Here is a 20297-nt window from a genome sequence, read left to right as displayed (position 1 = left end):
ACTAATGATATTATTTCAAATAATCTAGCAAGAAAATTATTTTAAGTTCTATAAAACTTTTCTGGGCAAGAAGTTTGAAATATAGACCAAAATATAACAAAAAGTAAGTTCTAACTGCATTAATGACATATATTACCCTTTTAGAGGATAATATAAAGGATTTCATATTTATCCAAAGAAAAATAAAGATCTTCTAAAATACATTCAGAAAAATTTCCTGCTAAAATCCCCTTACTCACCTGATTTTCTTGTTTCCTCTTGGCCGTTCTGATTGGACAGACATGTAGCTTGTGCTGCTGAAACGAGAAGCACTACTAGTCCTTGAAACCGCAGATATATCACTTACATCACTGTCCGAAGATTTAGTGGAAATATTATCTGCCCCTCTATGAGGATCCCATCCTGATCGATACTGTTAACACAGATTGACAAACACGCAGAAGTTGTCAGTATTACCACACAAAGCAATTATTCGCTTCTCCTATTTCAGCACTTTAATTGTCCACAGAGGATACTGCAAAACCCCACTCAGTTGCATTTGAAACAAAAGTGAATGGCAATTATCCTAAAAGAAAAATTCAATTTATGTGAAACCTTTGTTTTCAGCAAAGGCAATTAGAGCATTTTCACCACACCCCAATGAAGGCCATTAAAACAGTTTCACAACAGCAATGGCCTCAGGGAAGAGCATTTAGGTAAAATCTGGGAAACAAACATTTGGCTTAATATTAGGGAGCAGAATTTTTTTATTTCTGAATAAAGTTTGAAAAAAAAAGTATGATGAAGTTGCCATTGTAACTTATAAAAACCAATTTTAATAGCATCAATTTTCTCTTTAATCCATGATGCCTCACTGATAACCTAGAGATAATACAAAATCTACTCATTAAAACACTAACTTTTTAAAAAAGAAAATCCAAGAGAAAAGAGAAAGTTTAATTTCTGAGTAGTTGCTGGAATTTTGATGACTCCTAGAAATACTAAAAAAAGTCATTATTATTTACAAGAGTACAAACTTCCTGGAATTGAAATAATCAGATGGTTATCTGACACAGCCAGGGTGCAGAGTGTTCTGGGTGTTCAAATATTCTGGTAAATTGAAAATCATCATAAATGCTTTATGTTAATGACATGTGGGACATAAAAAGGAATAGACTTTGAAGTCTGAAAAACCTGGAGTAAGGAAAACTCATACTAGCTGGGTGATCTTGAGCAAATTATTTCACCTTTAATACTCTGTTTATAAAATAATAAGGAAAACAGTATCTTCTCTGCAGGGCTGTTCTGAAATTTAGAGATAACAGATGTCTGGTATCTGGCATAATGTAAAATAATGTAGCCAGTGTTATTACTATATCATTACTACCTGATGGCTATTGCTGTGTTAAGAGACTATCTGCTAATAGATTTTTCTTGTTAATATGCACTTAAATGTAAGGCTGAAAAATCCTTATTTGGTCAGTTTTACAATGGAGATCTTTTAAATCATAGATACTGGCATATTTCACAAAGCATTAGAAAGATGATTATTTTATATAAAACCAGTTACCATGACTTGAATGATCATTACCTAATAAATAGCCCTTTATGAATAACAATTCACTGAAAACATTAGATCGATACAAACATTTTGGTAAAATAAGTTGAATGGCAATAGGGTGTAGCATAAACATTAGGTCAGATTCAAATGACCGTTTGTTTTTTCTCCAGGATCTCCCAGTACCTTGTTATATATTTTTGAGCTAATAACCGATCCTTTTCTTCAAGTGTAAAATAGAAGAATTATTTTGAGGGCTCCATAAAATTTTAATAACTATATCCTTAATCTAGAAATATATATTTAAACTAGGTGAGATATGGTCTTTCTTACTCCACTCTAACTTTTGACTCTGTTAGATAAATTCTTAATTATCAAAAAGAATACAGTTAAATTCCCTCAAAAAATCATTGCCTCTCCCCCCCCTCCGGAAATAGCCATGTAAATAGAACCCTTATGTTTGATTTTAGAGGAAGATTATTTATTTACAGTGGATTTATTTGGAAAACCTTTAACCCATGGTATTCTTTTTCAAACTACTGTCATTTAAAAATATCAAAACCAATTTACTTTAAATGACAATGTCTTCGTCCATTGCCTAGAATAGCATTTCAATGGATGGAGCCAACATTATCTGTGCTAATCAGTATATTAAAAAAAATACATATATATATATATATATATATATATATATATACACACACATATATAGCCAGTAAATACTGGCTAACATAGACAATGTTGGATATATATATTTACTTTTTTCCACAGAATTTATTAAAAGTAAATTTGATCTCAAGTTGAAACACAAATGGAAGTCTTTCATTTTACTTATGTATCTTTGGGACATTTCTTGAAAAATGGATGTTTCAAGAAATTTTTCAAAATTATTAAATTGTTCCATAGATACTATACTGTATTGGGGGAACTTTACCTTTCGCATTCTTATAACTTTTAATAAAAAAGGGAAGCATGTTGCTATCTATATCTTTAAAAGCAATTTATTATTGGATAGAAAAGCAGTTTAGGTATTATATTTTTCTTTGCTTTTGCTCATGGGATTATCATATCATCTAAATTCAAATGAAAAGTCCTAAGTTTTGACTGTAGGAGGTAGTAAAGGTAAATGTACTTATTCAAAGCACATGGTTCTGGAGGAAGACTGAATCATTGGTATGAATCCTGGCTACATAAATTATTAGGTTTGTGATCTTGGGCTAATTGCTTCTGAGTCCCAGTTTTTTATCTGTTAAAATGTGGACAACAGTCGTACCCATCTCCTAGGTTTGCTGCAAGGATTAAATAAGATAATGTACGTACAGCACTTGGCACAATATTGGACACATAAGAAGTGTTTAATAAGTGACAAATGGTGATGATGACGATGATGATGATTAGATAGTAACTGAATACTGGCTTAGTATCAATTCCAGGAATATATTTATTTAACAAAAGAAATAATAGGCAGATTATCCAACAATAAATTTATTATTTTAGGGCTGCTCTAAGCTATAATAAAAATATAACTGTTTCTACATATATCCAAGAAATTCATTCCAGAAAAATATGTTTATAAAGCAAAATAAAATATTAAACCAAACTTTCCCACTGACTCCTAGTATGTCCTCAGGCCTCACCTTCCCCATTTGGGAGGTTCACTCATGTCCCATCACCTCACAGGGAACTACTGATTCTCAACTGCAGGATAAGGAATATCTTTAACTCAGCAGGAAATACATGACACCTCTAGGCAGACATAGAAGATGCCTCATTTTTAATGTCTGTCTCTGGTATTTTACCTTAAAATCCAAAGCCACCTGGTATTTGTGTATCCCATGTCTCCCTGATTGGTCTTGTCTGCTTTTCTTTGCCTTCATTTCTGAATCCTAACTGCATATTTGACTTTTGCACTTCGGTAGTTAGGATTCTGACTTTGCATATTCTGGCCTTCATCTTTTTAGGCTGTCATGACTTTTGATCCTGTTGCTATGATTCACAGGTGCATAAAGGCTAGCCTAAGGCTTAAGAATTTTTTTTTTAGACACACATGATGTACATTACACATATCTTTGACTAAAACCTCTCAGCTGATAAAGTTTGCTGAACTAAAATTTTGGATATGCAAAATTTAAGGAAAGGTGATTCCACATACTATAATTTTATGCCTTTATATAATTCATCACATGCTATCTCTTGTTATAGGTGTGTGTCTAAGTGTGGTCATAGTTAATTTTCAAACCCTCTATTAGAATATAAGCCCTGAAAAGCCAGAACAATATGTTCCTTATCTTTGTAACTCTCTTAGCACCTAAGAGTCAAATATTTAATTTAATTTAAACTCTAAGATTTTGCTTTTGTACCAGTATGATAAGGATAAGTCCCATTTTAAGGATTCTTGTGAGTAGTAAGAGAAATAATATATTCAAAATACCCAATAGCATGCTTAGTTAGCACCTACCAGCTGCTCATTTCCAGCACCTAAAGCAGCAAGCCGTAAATAAAAAGCCACTGAATGGAACAGTCTAAATAAAGAAAGACTACAAGTTAGCTAAAAGCTCTAGTTTGATGATGATTCTGCTGTCTACTCAAGGCTTGTACCAAATACATTTCTCTATTTCCATGCAACTGAGCATGTTTACCTTTGGGATTTAGCTGAGGTTTGCATTACAAATAGACACGTGATAAACAGAATGAGAAATGTGGAAAGAGATTATATTAAAAGAAATAAAATTATATTAAAAGAACATATTTTCAACACATTTAGAATATAACATCTTCACATATACAATTCACAGAAAAAAACCCAAATCAAAGTAATAAATGACCTACTATGGGAGTTTACTTTTAAAACTATTCATTCTTTTTTGCTTTTCCTAAAGTATGATCAACAAAAGCTATATAATTTAACAGTGAGATAGAAGCAGCTAAATTATTATTATACCAAGGTAATGAGCTATGAATTTGAATAAGTTCATTTATTTAGGAAATGGTTGGTGCTGTTTGGCACTATACAATAAATGATGCTTTAAACAATTAGCATATATTAGTTTACAGCTGACAGATGAACAATGAATGATGTGCTCATCATTCTCTGTAATGGAACAAAAACAGAAAAAGGTTTACTGCATAGAATTACAGGAGCTCAGCTGAAACTCTGCTCTGATTGGAGATCATTAAAATCTTGGACGACAGAGAGGAAGCTTTTCCCGACAACGTTTTGATGTTTTGCACATTACTATTACGCAGATCATGAACTAGAAAAATTTACAGGAAATTATTATTTTCCAGGACGTTCTAGACTCTAAAGAGTTCTAAGTGGCCTGGAAAAGTTAATGTTCTCCCTATTTATCTAACGTAAGTGGAAAGTAACAGCATATCATCAGATCTCTGCTGTAAGGAAAGTTGTCAGCATTTTATATGTATCATCTCCAGCATGAAGCATCAAACTACTTTGTCAACAACTGTGATGGTAGCTGAATAGAGTTTAGTCACCTAATCCTTTCATTCTCTGTGATGGGAAGTCGTGTGCTGATATGTGTTCAACAACCAGCTATCCAAAAGGAAAAAGCTCTGATTTACAGAGTTTGTTGTTTTCTCAGGAATAAATACTCCCACTGAGGCTAACTTCAAGTTACCAAGTGTCACCGAATGCAGAGTGAGAGCACACCACCAGGGTGGGGGTTTTGAAATACATGCACTGTTTGTAGGACTCACAAAGACTCGTCAGGTGTTAAGGGCCAATCACATATCATATCTGTAAATTACTCATCAAGGGAAATCTTGTGAAAGATGGAATAACAAGAACAGCTTAAAATTTTAAAAAAGCACAATTGTACAAACAGTAGTCATTAGCCCAAGGCCAAAATTTACTGAAGAGCTCCTGTCTCTCGGTCTGAAGGAAATTTGTAAGGTTAAAAATTTTTCCTGGAGAATTTGTAGAGGTGGAATTATTGCTAGTAGTCAATTATGACTTTCCCAAAGGCTTGACTATGTGGGAATGCTAAGTCTCTTAGTAATCAGCTGTTCCTTGAGAAACATCACCCTTTATTTACTTCCATTGATTCCTCATATTTTTCAGAGACAGAAATGCCAATTCTGCAATGAAATCTCAGGAAGCTGCAGAGTTTGTGCTTTTGCCTTTAACAAATGCATTTACCATTTTCCTTCTCATGATCCTTAACTCTTTACCCATTCTAATCTACCATTCATGGGAACTGTTCACAAAAACAAACAGAAAACACCAATAATGTCCTAATACCAGCCAGTAGTATCTTTCTAGTTTTCTTCTTTCTTGCTTTTGCTATTACTTCTAATGTTGTCGAAGTCCTCTCTCTTCCTGAAACTTTTCCGTAACGACTTCCCAGATAGTCACTCATGGTTTCTCCCCATCTCTCTGACTATTCCTTCTTAATCTCCTTTGATGGCTTCGCTTTCTCTAACCTGATCTTAAATTCTATTTTTCCAACTTTCAGTCCTGAGCCTGCTTTCCTTTTCACTATACGTGTTCCCACAGAATGATCTAATCCATCTCCTACTCAGGTAATGACTAATCAATCCTTATCTTTTGCCTCACTTTTCTCCCAAGCTTCGGAACTATCTTTCCAGATGCTAAGAGGACATTTCCCATATGTTGTTATGTTGGTACATCAAATTCAGTGTGGCCAAAAACCAAATTATTCTCTTTCACTCCAAACCAGCTGTTTTTGTATTACCTTTATTCCCTGCACTATTTTAGGTTCAATATTCTAACTGAAACCTAGAAGACTTGTGAGTTATCTTTGACTTCTCTTTCTCCAATATCCTCCATCCTAATCATTCAAGAAATAACACTCATTTTATGCAAACAAATATCTCAATATTAGTTACTTGGGACTTATGAATGGGTCCTTGGTCTTTCATACTGATAATTAGAGTCTGTTATACCTACTTACTTGTTATATTTGCTGCTGACTGCCTACCAATATTCTCTCTCCCTTTTTGTTCTTTACTAAAAGAATCAGATTTATCTGGGTGGTCTAACAACAACAATAATAAAAGAACTTCATTTTTCAAGTTGTCTTGTAGCTACGGTGATCATTTGACTTGAATCTGGCCTCTGGAGTATAAGCAGAAATTTAGGGAGCAGGGTATGGAGAGAACTATTACTTTCCTGATTACAACGGGCTAGCTCAGACATTAAGATGTCTGCCTTTCCCACTTCACCTTTCTTTTTGATTGGAGTTTAAACATGAGCCTAAGTGAGAAGCCACTTCGTGACAATGGGGATGAATGTCTTACTGTAAGAATGGGGAGCAGGAAGACAAGCTCTAAGAACAAAGACCTTGGCTTCTTTAACAGTATTACTAAACCAGGGCTACTGCTTGGAGTCCTTGTTTATGAAAAAAAAAACAAAAAACAAAAAAAACAAAAACTTACTTACTCAGATAATTTTGTCAGTTTTTCTGTTATGAACATCTGAATATTCTGTGCCAGAAAAATATTTTCTGACCTCATGGTAAAAAGATACACTCTTTATTTTAACCAATAATATGGATAAAAACTATAAGGTAGTCATCTAAGTTTAATGATAAGAGGCAGTATATCATAATGACCATGGGACATAGCGTTGGAAGTAAGAATGTGTAACTGCTCTCCCACTTACTGGCAGCTAGGTGACTTTGGGCAAACCTCTTAACTTCTTTGACCCTGATGTGAGCTTTAAATGATATTACAAGTCTTGGCACATAATAAACATTTGTCATCATGATGATGACATAAATAAATATTTGTCATGATGATAGACATATAATTACAAGTGTTCATTATACGTAGTAATATATTTCCATAATGAAACTACAGAAGTTCTAGATTGTGATACTCGGTTTTAATCATCATTCGGCTATGTTCTCAAACATTTTATTTTGGCCTGAAAATAGCTACGGAAACTTTATAACTTCCTTAATTCCATATCTCATTAAAAAAAAAAAATAAGGCATTGTCCTTTGACACCAGATTGGCTTATTTAAGTAGGTAGGGTTACATCAAACCTGACCTGGGAATCCGTATTTCTACATTCTTGAAACTGTTAACCTGGGTTAGTTTTTATAATTATGTTTATACTTGGTATCAAGGAAAGTTAAGCCAAGGAACATAACAATCCATGACCACAACATTAATAATTACTAAAATTTGAAGAGTTTTGATGGTTTACTACTTTCCAATTTTTATTTTATATGTCATTTTATTTTTCTCAATATCTAAGACAGCTATTACTTTTAAGCTTATAGATAATATGTATTAATACTTAGCCATTTATTTAGATGTATCCACATAAGGTAACTGTTTTCTTTTTCAACAGCTTTAGTGGGTCTTAGATTTATTTTTATGCCATTATTATCCAGTAATATCTCAAACAAATGTCATCTGAAATTTCTGCCTCAATCAAGACGTCTGTTCTTCCTAGGCCCTTAAATACATTAATAACAATATCTCATTCTTATATATGTAACATTTCATTTACATCCAAGTCCAGAGAGAGCAGAACAGAATGCCTGATGCTAGTCCAAACTATTTTTCCAGAAGAGAAGAGTCACTATTAAAGCAATTATACCCTTATTATGACTAAATGCTTCTCCAAGCCCTCAGATTAGAAACTTGTAAGATCTAGCTAGAATTAAGATATATCATAAAGAAACTCTCCTCAGCCATAAGAATTCCTAATACTTGATCCTTTGTAAATATCTTTAAATATTACATGGATTATTATACAATTTATATATATATTTTAGAGAATATTTATATAGTTTGCTAGGACATAGGCTGGAGATACTAAGTAGCAAGCTAGCATCCCCAAAGTTGCAACAGAAATAATACACTAACAACATAGCAGTAGGGTCATGGTCCTGCGAATCTGCAGCAGGCAGAAACACAAGAAACATCAATGGATTGAGGATACGAAGCAGGGCTCTCTTTCAAATACTAGATCCTTACAAAGTAATAGAGTAACTCAAGGTAGTTGCATCGAAGAGAATCAGAGGTAAAAACAGCCTAAATAACCAAATAATATTGAAAAACCTAAAAGGGCCTGACTCATCAAATGCAGGCATAGGGCAGGTAAAATTACATTCTGTTGAAAACCTGAAGAGGCCCACCACCCTTATTCCTTGTGTGAGAAAACAGGGAACGATCAGTGGGTTTGCATTAAGACCACTTGAAATGGAGCCAACAGTCACACATGGCAAGGAATAATTGTTAGGTCTTGCTTGGACTGTAGCAATAGCTTCTAAATGGGACTCCTTGTCTTTTAATATTCTTTCCAAATCCAGCCTCACTATGCCATTGGAGCTATCTTCTAAAAGCACAAATTTGTTCATACCGGTAACTTCTTAAAATGTCTTCAAAGACCATGATTGTAAAGGGGAACCTTCTAGATTTTTAGCTGAGTGATTTAAAGCTCTCCACAATCTGGTCCTAGACGTTTCTACTTCTTACCTCCTAATGTGTATCCTAGTTTGCTGAACATTTCTATTTTAAAGAACTACTGGCTGTTCCTTAAACATAGCTTGTGCTGCTTTTATGCTTTTATACCTTTGCTTAAATGTTCCCTCTGCCTGACATGTTCTTCACCTCGTGTATTATTCAAGTGTATTCCCAGATTTCTTTAAGCCAAACGAATATTTCTCTTTTAATTCTTCCTTTGCATGGCTTACTTTTACTATATTACATAACATAGCCTACTTTGTATGAGCACTACTTACGTCCATTTGTTTCCTTAATTTGATTATGAACCCTGAGGTTGGAAGGATTATGCCTACCTGCCTCCTCCTTTCTTCCTTCCTTTTCTTTCATTTTCTCTCTCTTCTTTTTTCCATTTCTCCCTCCCTTTATCCTTTCCTTCCTTTGTTCCTTCCTCATTCATTCAGTCCTCCATTTTATTTTTATTTACTTGATAGTTTCTCTGGCAATTTTTTTCTTTTAATGTTGCAGAAGCAGAATCCAGATTTAGAGCTGATCAGCTTCAGAAACTCCCCAGGTAATGCAGTTCTGAGTAGCAGGAAAGAGAAACTTACTAAATGTCCCTTGAGATTATAATACATTCAGATATAAAAAAGAAGACTCCTATAACCACCTTTTGTTTAAGCAAAAAGCCCAGGAAAGTTATTTGGTGCTGAAACATACTTTTAGTTATTCACTCATCACTGAGTCATTTAAAAAAAAAAAAACAACACACAATATTTTAAAACTGAGAGTGATCTCAGAGAGAATGTAATCCACCCTTTTAATTTTGTAAATGAGAAAATGTAGAGACAGAGCAGTTAAACGAACTGACTAAGCTTATACAACTTGTTAGTATTAAAGTCTTTCTATTTCTTTTCATTAAAAAAAAAATCTTTGTGAGCTACAATGTCACATTTAATGGGGTACTAGGCAAGCATATTTAGAACCCAAGCTGCTTCTTTTTAAAATATTCACATATTGTTTACTCCTTTAAGTCGATACCTTAAAATAAAGATTTTCTTCCTTTTCTGAAACTTTGAAAACTATATAAAATAATATGCATAATGAGAATATAAAACTAGCGTGGAAATAACACTACAACACTACTTATAACTGTACTTGGATTAATTTTAAACAAGTAAAGCTTTTAAATAATTTTAAAAAATCATACAGACTAACCTGAATAAAAAGATGTTTTATGCCATATTGAAATAACACCTTAACATTCCATTTAAAATTCAGGTGATTTTTTTGGGGACAGAAAATGAAAATGGGCTTATGAAGTAACATGTTCTTACCAAGATTAGCTATATTATTTCCAGACTAGAGTACTATTTTACAATCTTCAAAACTGATAAAATAGAAATAATCAAAATCCCACATTTAGGAAAACAGTAAATTAATTTTGTTAATAAATAATATCTGTAATCCTTCCAACTGAAGAAAAATTACAGCTAATTTTTGTGCTCATGAACAAAGCTATTACATAATACAACTCTAGCTATGTTCAAATTATAATTAGCCAAATTAAATTGAAATTATAGATGTGGGCGACATGCTGTCCTAGTTGACTGATTGCTTTAACTGACTAAAGGTTTTGACTTAAGTCTCAATTCAATTATTATTCCATTTGAATAATTATTCCATTATTCCAATAATTATTCCATTTGAAGTATGAGGCAAAAACATTATACACATAAATTTATTCTCTAAATCATAATTATTATGCATAAGTTAATTTGAAAATCTATAGATTCCATCATTTGTGAGAATACATCGAATTCTGACACTGCTCTGAGACTACTGAATCAATAAATGAAACAACACTAGATAGAGGAAATGAAATATAGAAGATCTAGTTCAAACATAGTTTTAAAGATTAAGCTATGAGATAAAATGATTTCCTTAATTAATGATGAGTTTGCTTAAAACCCAAGTGTTATTACACAGTGATTTTTGTCAATTTGGCCACCAAAGTATCGTATATTTGTGTAGTACTTTATAGATTACAATGTTCCTTCAATTTGCATGCATGCAGAAAAAAGCTGGGTAATGAAGAACCATGGGGCAATTTACCCAAAATCTTATCACATAAGTAGTACAATCAAAATTAGAACCTAAATCTTCCAATTCTTTCTGAGTATTCTTTCTACTATGATTAACTCTAGGCAGAAACCAATAATCATATGCCCATTAGAAAATTGGTTTTTGACTCTTAGCCAATAACCTTTCATACCTTCTCTTGAAATTCGTATCTTGTTCTTGACACTAGAGAGACTACGAAGATGAATAAACTATATCCTCATTCTCAAGAAGTGTATAGTTTAATAAAAAGATAAGAAATGAGCAAATAAACACCGTATAAGACAGAATGTATGTCTTTTAGGAGGTGGTAAATAGCTTGGTTGGTTGGTTCAGAAGGTTTAAATGTTTTCACATCTCTATTGTTTTGAATATTCTTATATTTGTAATTTTTATACATCTGTATTTAATCCTTGAAAATTATACGAAATGTGAGTTGGAAAGAATATTTCTGCCCTATTTATCACATTTTCTTCCTTATTTCCCAAATCCTCCTTGATTCTATAAAGAAAGATCTCTCACCCCTCAGTGACCCATCCCTTATATCCCCCCGTGGGGTGTTCTAATTGTTAGCAAGCCAGCAACTCTGGAAGCTTGATGAAAGCAAAGATGAATGCATAAATTTCTTTTTTTGCTGGAGGTAAAAGAAAAAATGTTTCCCCTGTGTGTTAGGTAATATACAGGAAGAAATTATGCCCTTGGCAATAGCAGCTATTGTCCATAGATTGACTCTTTTACCAGCAAGCAGCTGGATGCAATGTATTTAAAATTCTTTTGTTACTGTTTAGCAACATCATATTTACTAAAAAGGGGAAAATTACAATTTCTTCTGTAATTTTTTAGTGTTCTATAACATATAAGTTGCTGTCTTAGTCATCTCAAATGACTTCGTATCTGAAAAATATCTTTTTTAATATTTCTTGGCCTGACATGTGGTTTTCCTAGCATGACATGTGGTTATATTATATAGTAGGAGGCAGCAATTGACAAATATAATGTAAAAAAAAGGACACACGCTTGAATGTCTGCATGATATTATAGCTAAGAAAAACATATTTAAATTTAAATGCGGTTTTATAACTAAGAAAAATAATTTTAAAAATAATCTTGAAAATAAAAAATGTTTCATCTCCTGGAATCTAAGAAGGTAGTTGGAAAATAGAGAAAAGTAGTCAAAATTTTAAGAAATAAAAAATTTGAAACAAATAGCTACAGTTAGTTGCCTAAAGATCCGTATTTCTTATTATAATCAAATGAGCTTTCATAATGCATTAAGGTGGTAAATTAATTACTATTAATTACTTTGTAGAGAGATGTTATGGCTGAATGGTATATCCCCCAAATTCACCTTATAGTCCTAACTCTTAGTACCTCAGTTTTGGAGATAGGGCCTTTAAAGAAGTACTTAAGGTAAAATGAGGTCACGCTGGGTGGGCCTTAATCCAATATGGCATGTGTCCCTATAAGAGGAAATCTGAACACAGACACACACAGAGGGATGACCATGTGAAGACACAGCAAGAAGGTGGTCATCTGCAAGCCAATGAGAGAGGTCTTGGAATAAACCAAACCTGCCAACGCTTTGATCTTGGACTTCTAGTCTCCAGGCTGTGAGAAAATTAATTCCTGTTGTTTAAGCAACCTACTCTGTGGCTTTTTTTTATGGCAGCCCTAGCAAACTAAGTCAAGGTGTAAAGGAAAAAAACCCTAAAGTTAGAAATTTTTAAATTCATAGAGTAGTCACAAATAAAAATTAAAAAATTCTAAAATTCCCTTAAAATTATTTACTATTAAGTTTTCAACTGTACATCTGTTACATAAAGCGAGGTCTATTTGTACTTGTGAGACAAGGAAAAAATAAGCAGTTGTTGCTTCCATCAGCTAAAAGATGGAGGAGAGAGATTCTCCTCTGGTTCAGAGCTTTAGGATGTGTGTGTATAGGCATAGATATAGATAAATTATGTGTAAAAATGATTTTCTCTCTCTCTCTCTGTTTACAGTTGAAGTATATTCCAGCTGATCAGGAAGTAGAAATGGCAAGAATAATAACTTGAGGTAGAAAAAAATTTGACTAACCTGGTAAAAAAAAAAAGATAACCTAAATAACTTTTAAGACCTTTTAGATTATCATTAATTTTTACACTTTTCCTCCCTTTCCCCTCACATATTTTTAGGATTATCTTAAAGATTTACTAATCTATATCTAGTAGATTGTTGATGGCAACAAATATAAACCTGGTAAGAGCAAGGTATCTGCTGAAAATGATTCTTCTTTCTCTCTTTCATCATCATCATCATCATCATCATCATCATCACCACCAACACCACCACCATCATACTACAGCTAACAGTTACCTACTCCTTATTATAGTCCAAATTCTGTTTACGAGTTATACATACATGCAAATACATTTAATCTTGAAAATAGTCCTATGAGGTAGGTACTAATATGAGCACATCTTACAGAATAAGAAATCTAGGCACAAGGATGTTAATTAACTTGCCCAAGTGATAAAAATAGTGCCAGAGGTAGGATTTGAACACAGGCAGTTTGTTCTGGAGTCCACATTTTTTTTTTAAATTTTGGGGGGGAGGTAATTAGGTTTGTTTGTTTGTTTGTTTGTTTAGAGGAGGTACTGCAGATTGAACCCAGGATCTCAAGCATGCTGAGCATGTGCTCTACCATTTGAGCTACACTCTCCTCGCTGGAGTCCACACTTGTAATATTACTCTGTAGTCCGTATTTAAACATAATCCCTGAAAACAATTGAAGAGTGATTAATAAAACTGCCTATAGATCTCTATTATTATAATCAAGACTTCAGAAGTTGTGCTGCGAATATGGTTACTACTGGGATTACTGACAGTGCACACTAATAGCAGGAAGATATACTTCCAATGGTTCCTTCTTCCTTGATATATTGATCATTATTTATGTCAAAGATAAAAGAATAAATTATGTAAATACATATAGACAATTTTCCATTACTTTTAAATACTAGTTTGGTGGATGTTTCATGTAATATAAACTAGAAATCTACCCTCACAAACATGCTAAGAAGAAACCACAGAAGAGAGAAAACAGGATAAAAAAGCTTTTAAAATATGATTTTATCTAGTTTCTTTTTTATTTCCATCTACAACTCTTTAAATTAGGCTATTCAGACATTTGTTGATTTTGTAGGTGGGACTAATTTTTTTTATCAGGCCTTGATAAGATTACCATTAACATCTCTTGTACTTCTAGGGCCATACTACGTATACTGTTGCTCTTACTTGCCAGTTTAATAATCTAGATTTTTAAACTCTAGTTTTATTTCTCTTCATAAATATACTTGGTAAAGTAACAACCATACAGTGAAGTAAAAAAGCAAGTGACTAATTAAAGGCTTAGAGCTGGCTGGTTTGGATAAGTGGCCTGACAGTCTGGAAGGGTGTGGCCTGGTTTGGGGCCAGGAAACAATCTAAAGTGCACTATACTTCGTCAAAACATGTCCTTGGCTGGTGGAAGACATGTAGGAAGTGGCAACAGCACCCAGGACTCAGCACAACTTCTCAGAGCCTTGTAGGCTCAGCGTGGCAGAAAGAATGCTTCCAGGTAATGTGATTTATCTTTATTTCTCCTGATGCTCCCATAACAGCAATTTCACTGACTTACAGAAGTTTTCTTTGAGATTTGGCTAAAAACATGAAGCTATCTGATTGCAAGGTTATGTAGAAAAGAATGCAATAGAAACATTCGACAAAGCAGAAGTTTAGAGAAATCTTGTTTCAGTGAAGAAATCCAGGTGCAGCCACTGGCATTTTCCCTGCTATATTCATCAATAAGTGATAAGAATTCTTGACCTGATTTGGGCTGGAAACTATGAGTAGGTGATCTTAACTCTGATTTTTAAAAAATGAAACAATTTTGCTGGATATCAGGCTAGATTAAGCCTAGCAGGAATTTTTTGAATCTGAATCCTCCCTCGTTCACAAAATAGTTGACTGCTTATTCCAAGAAAGGATGTTTCATTACTTCCTATAGGACATCCTAACTTACCCCTTGAGGACCTTACAAGGTAGAGATTGTGTTACTGAGATTATTCCTATTAGACTTCTAACGCTCTATGTATCAGATGACTCCATCTACACTGGCACAATGGTGTCTGTTTTATGTGAATACCAGGTTCTCTGGGTAGCTTGAGAACTGATGATCAGCAATTCTTCCTCCAGTGGGCATAAGGTCCAGCTCAACTGTACTGTTACTTGGCTATGTTATATGCTACCAGAAACTCAACTTTTCTGCTTATGCAAAGAAATTTTTCTCCTAGAACCTTATTTCAATCATTGCTATAAAATCATATCTTTCATTTCTTCACTCTGAATAAACACATGTATTTGCATCTATCATCTTAATGATTTGTACAAAGTCATCTAATCGACATTTAAAATTTGCTTCTTATAAATTTAGTTTTTCAGTTTTCAGATCCATTTATGTCACTGCTCTTAAAGAATATTTCTTTTTAAATATGCATACCCATATATGTACCTGTTAATAAACTTTCCAAGGGCCAGGTGCATTCAGTGTCAACTCTGATAACATCATTTTTTCATTTCAGTAATTTAGTTTGTAATTTCTTATCATCTGTTATGTTCTAGGCTCTCTTTATTTTTTTATCTCCATATCTTTTGAAGATTCATAAATTCTTTCCCCCTAAATTTGATTTTTCCTTTTGGACCTCTGCTGCTTCAATCTCTTTATCTGAGAATAAAGGGAACACTCAATAATAGCTGAGTTACACTAAAATTCCTTTCATTAGCTCAATTATTTCTTTACCATTTCTTTTCAACCTTGTCATACTCATTTCTGGTTCTTATAGACGCATTCGCTGTTACTATAAAAATAATAATAAATGTTATCTGCAACATTTAGTAAGCATTTTACATTATCTCATTTTCTCTTACTCATCACCATATGAAATAGATCTCAAAACCCTGTTCAGTAAAATAAAGAAACTGAGACTATGAGGTTAAGCTACCCAAAGTCACCCCAGTAGAGTTTGCCTGGCTCCAGGCTGCGTTCTCATCTCCTGCACTAAACTCAAGTACTGCTGCCACGCGTTGGTGATTAGAGTCTGAAAGCACTCCTGACTTACAAACATCAAACTTATAAACAGCCCATTTCTGCCACTCCTAACCAGCCCCAACCTGTCTCCCCTCTTCTGGTGTCCCTGCTGCCTGTCTCGAAAATCAACCAAAAACACTTGGTTGATTGTGTTTCAAAGGGCCAGCTTTGAATGTGTATTCTTCTTGTTAAGAAAAGTTCGAGTAAAGGGAAGAGCTTAGTCAGCAATGGTGATCTACTTGCCAAAAATACTTTGTCTTTAACTATCTGAATTTTCTTACATTGATATTGTCTACAACGCCAACGTGTGAACTTTGTTTGTATTTACAGAGCTTATTTTTCTAAAAATGAAACTATCTCTGTGTCATACAGTTCATATTATAATGTAAACTACTTTAGTTGGATTGTTTTCCTCTTAATATGTCTCTTTGAAATCAGTGAATGATCCTTAAAAGACAAGAAGCTTGGTAGGAAAGGTGACAAGTACCTAGGCTCAGGTATGCACAAAGGATGGAAGAAAACTTTCTTTTCCTTTCTTGTGTTGCATTGTTCTCTGCCCCCAGAACACTAACTCAGTCTATTAGATGACAGGTTAAGTGGCTTAACATGAATTTCTGGTTCAAATTTGAAAAATTCTAGGCAATTTACAGGCTATATTATTTAATTCTAGAGAGAAAAATAAGAAAATAGATTATAATACAAATGCTATAACAGGGGTAAGATATTTTTGTGGGAACATTACCACCCAAAAAGAACATTTTTCTACAGAGAAATAAGCTTTGAGTTCCAAACAAATATTGTATCAATAAACTGTGTAGCTTCTCTGTTGAAATCTTTTGAAAAATAGCCTCTGGGTTCATTTAAAAACATTAAATATGGTTAATTTTAAAAACAAACACCATTTATTTAAGTAAATATTATCAAATTCTCCATATTCATTTTCATAAAGTATATACATTGTTTATCAATTATTGCTAATTATTGTAATTATATAACTCATGGAAGGGTAGCTGGCCTATGCTGAGTTATAATTCACATTGTTAAATTTAACAGACAAATCACATTTTTCTGAACCAATGCGGAGCAGAGAACATTGGTTTTAAGTTGATCCTTAAATTTCTGCTGCAGGTAGAATAGATGAATCACATTTAAGCTGGGATAAAAAAAATGCATTAAGCATGAAAGGGTGCACTGGCTACATAGTTAAATTCTATTTTGAGGGAAAACCCCCAAGAAATCATTGCCTGATTAAAGAAGAATCCTATCTGCTCATAGTTTTTGATGCTTTTATTAAATATAGACTGTCTGCTTAAAAATTTCCTAATATATTTAAAATATCTTTAGAAAGACAGTAACTTAATAGGCATTGCTCTACAGATACTTTCAAAGCGAGTTACTAAGGAGATATTTTAAAAATTAGTAAGAATTGTTTACAACTATCAGAGCAGAACGCTTGAGAAATTCAAGGAGGCAATACCCTTTAAAATGTGGAATGTGTAGTTTAAAAAAGAAGTTCACTGACAATTAGATTCTGCCAAAGCTTCTTAATAGCATCACTATAATTTCAGGAATACAGCTCAGAAGTACAGCATATGCCCCATTGTTTGAGGCTTTGGATTTAATCACAGTTATCTCAAAATTGAAAGCCAGATTAGCTACGAATAATATTTTCCATGATTTAATGTGAACTTGGGGAGATCACCTAACCTTTCTATGTTTCTATGTTTCTTAGTGCCCTCACCTAGTAAATGGTTTTTTTTTTAAGAATTAGACCTAATGTACTAAAGCACATAGCTCAATAGCGAGTCTTTAATTGGCACTTACTATCAAACAAGAAAAGAATGGAAATGTAAGGTAAATATCCCAAATTAAAGAGATGAATGCTGTTGAAAATTTTAATCTAAAGAATTGTTAGTATGGAAATTAATAATGACTAAATCTATATATGCCTTTGACTGAAAAAGAATACTCTGTAATTTTCTTTTTGATCCATGAGAGAGGAAAATCAAAGTAGGGATGACAAGCAGATACATGACCCAGCAAAGATAGTTCCACATCAGGAAATTTGCCGTGGAACAAAACAGAGTTGGGTTTTAGACCTTTTTAAAAAGTTGTACTTAATGACTGGATCGCATCCTTGGTTAGGTTGAGTGCATAACTCCAGGAATAGAAAATGCAATTATAAGAGACAGGATTTGTTAGAAACTACGAGAGGCCTTGTCAAGGAGTCAGATGACTTACTCTCAAAAGAAAGTCTCCATTGTTAAGTGACATCATTCATCACTGGCTTCCTAATAGAGAAAGTCAACTCTTTCAGTTGCCTAGAAGCAAACTGTACATGCAGCTCACCTTGGACCAGTAGTTCTCAAACTGCAGTCCACACCAGAAGCACCTGGGAGGCTTGTTAAAACACAGGGACCTCACTCCTAGAGTTTCAATTAAATAGGCCTGGAAGGGGCCAGAGAATTGCACTTCCACAAGTCCTCAGGTAATGGTCTGGGGCTACACTTTGAAAATTGCTGCCTTAGAATACCTAGGAAATCATACTGCTTAGCATAACTAGTCCATTGCCAAGACTTAAATTTTTTTCTAACCTAAAATAATTGGAGTCAGATACGAAACTTTGAATACTCAAGCATTCTTTAATTTATGAATTGGAATGTAATCAAAACTTATTTTTCTTAAAAAAAAAACTGAGCCATGCCTATAGTATTCCTTTAGTAAATTTCTGCCAGGCATCCGTAACAAGACTCATTAGTATTGCTTCTAAGGAACTTGTTTTTATTGCATGAACAATGTAAATCATACAGGTGACCCCGTTTCCCTTTCTGCCTGTGCTGTTTGTTAGGAAGCTTATGGTCAAAATATATGCTCCACCTGTAGCAGGTGTGTAAGACTCACACTATGCGTTTTATTCACAAACTTTGCTTCTAGCATTATCCTGTTTTGTCTTGACTTCATTTTCCCTTGATACTCATTTCTTCATTGACAGTATTAGTGAGAATATTATATGTATTTTAAAGAGTCATCTACATTCCTCCCTGAAGTATAGTGGGACATAAAATAAATTTGTGTTAGTTTATAGGAGCTTTCATATCCTATTCTATTAGGACTTCGTGCCTTGGTCTTTGGATATATAAAATGAATACATGAGAGATTAGAGCATAGCAGATGCCACAAAAGATCAGGTCTCTCTACTCAGCCTTAGGCAGAAACATCAAAACAGTACCTGGGAAGGCACAGGTCTCATTCCTGACATCAAGCTCAAAAGATTAGAGATGTATCCGAAATACTGTATCATTCCAAATCTATTTTCTGTGAAAGTCACTGAACCTATTTGAAGCTATTCATATTTTCACTTTAGAGAAAAATTTCTAGAAGTTTAGAACCTGCTACATGAAGGCAAGGCTATTTTTTATTTGTCTTAAATTTACCTTTCTCTTGGCTTTCAGCCTGGGCCAGTTCCAGGACAGCAGAACCCTGTGATGAACAATCCTGTATTCACCACATCAGGCAGGATTCATGTAATTTGGGGAAGAGACTGGTGGTTTGAAAGAGAATGCTGATATAAGAATCTCTGCCTCCTCTAGGTCATATAATGGAGAAACTAAAAACCTACGCTGCCTACTGCATACGCCTATCCAGTGTAGCCAGTTACGCTTTACTTATACGTCTTGTCTTTACTGAAGAATGGGGCATAACTGAGAGAAATTGGAGGTTTACAAGGTAAGGATAAAATAGACCTGAGTATATAAAAATTGTAACTGCTTTACTCTAATTTATAGGTACAGGGACTACAAATATTACATGATTGCAATGATTAGACACATATTAACTAAATGTTATGAATAAGTTTTATTATTTTCATTCTTTTGTTAAATCTTAAATAGGCACAGCATAACGAAGTCTTTTCACGACTTTGGCCATGAATAATATGATGAACCTAAAATGTTTTGAAAATACAAAGGCAATGAAGGGCAAGAACAATGAAATAGTTTTTTCTACACTAGTAGACTTCACACCTTAATTTACTACCAGAAAGTGGTTCAAAGATTCTCACTAAAAAACTTTCAAACGCCTTACAACGCCTCAAGA

The 20297-nt window shown here is 33.7% G+C and overlaps 1 protein-coding gene across 11 annotated transcripts in view; it reads right to left on the bottom strand.

Annotated features, from left to right (window-relative positions):
* RIMS2 (regulating synaptic membrane exocytosis 2) overlaps nt 1-20297 on the bottom strand; it is a 509607-nt gene that overhangs the window by 119568 nt on the left and 369742 nt on the right. For 5 of the 11 annotated variants that reach the window (XM_074352612.1, XM_045517252.2, XM_074352613.1 and 2 more), the window contains one exon: nt 240-412. The exons of the other annotated variants lie outside the window; for them this stretch is intronic. In XM_074352612.1, coding sequence (XP_074208713.1) covers nt 240-412 — 173 coding nt within the window. The remainder of the gene's footprint in view (nt 1-239; nt 413-20297) is intronic. 11 annotated transcript variants of the gene reach the window in all.

This window comes from Camelus bactrianus, chromosome 25, assembly GCF_048773025.1.
Source record: "Camelus bactrianus isolate YW-2024 breed Bactrian camel chromosome 25, ASM4877302v1, whole genome shotgun sequence".
NCBI lineage: Eukaryota > Metazoa > Chordata > Mammalia > Artiodactyla > Camelidae > Camelus > Camelus bactrianus.
Note: the sequence above shows the minus strand (reverse complement) of the source record. Positions and strands in the feature narration are given on the sequence as shown.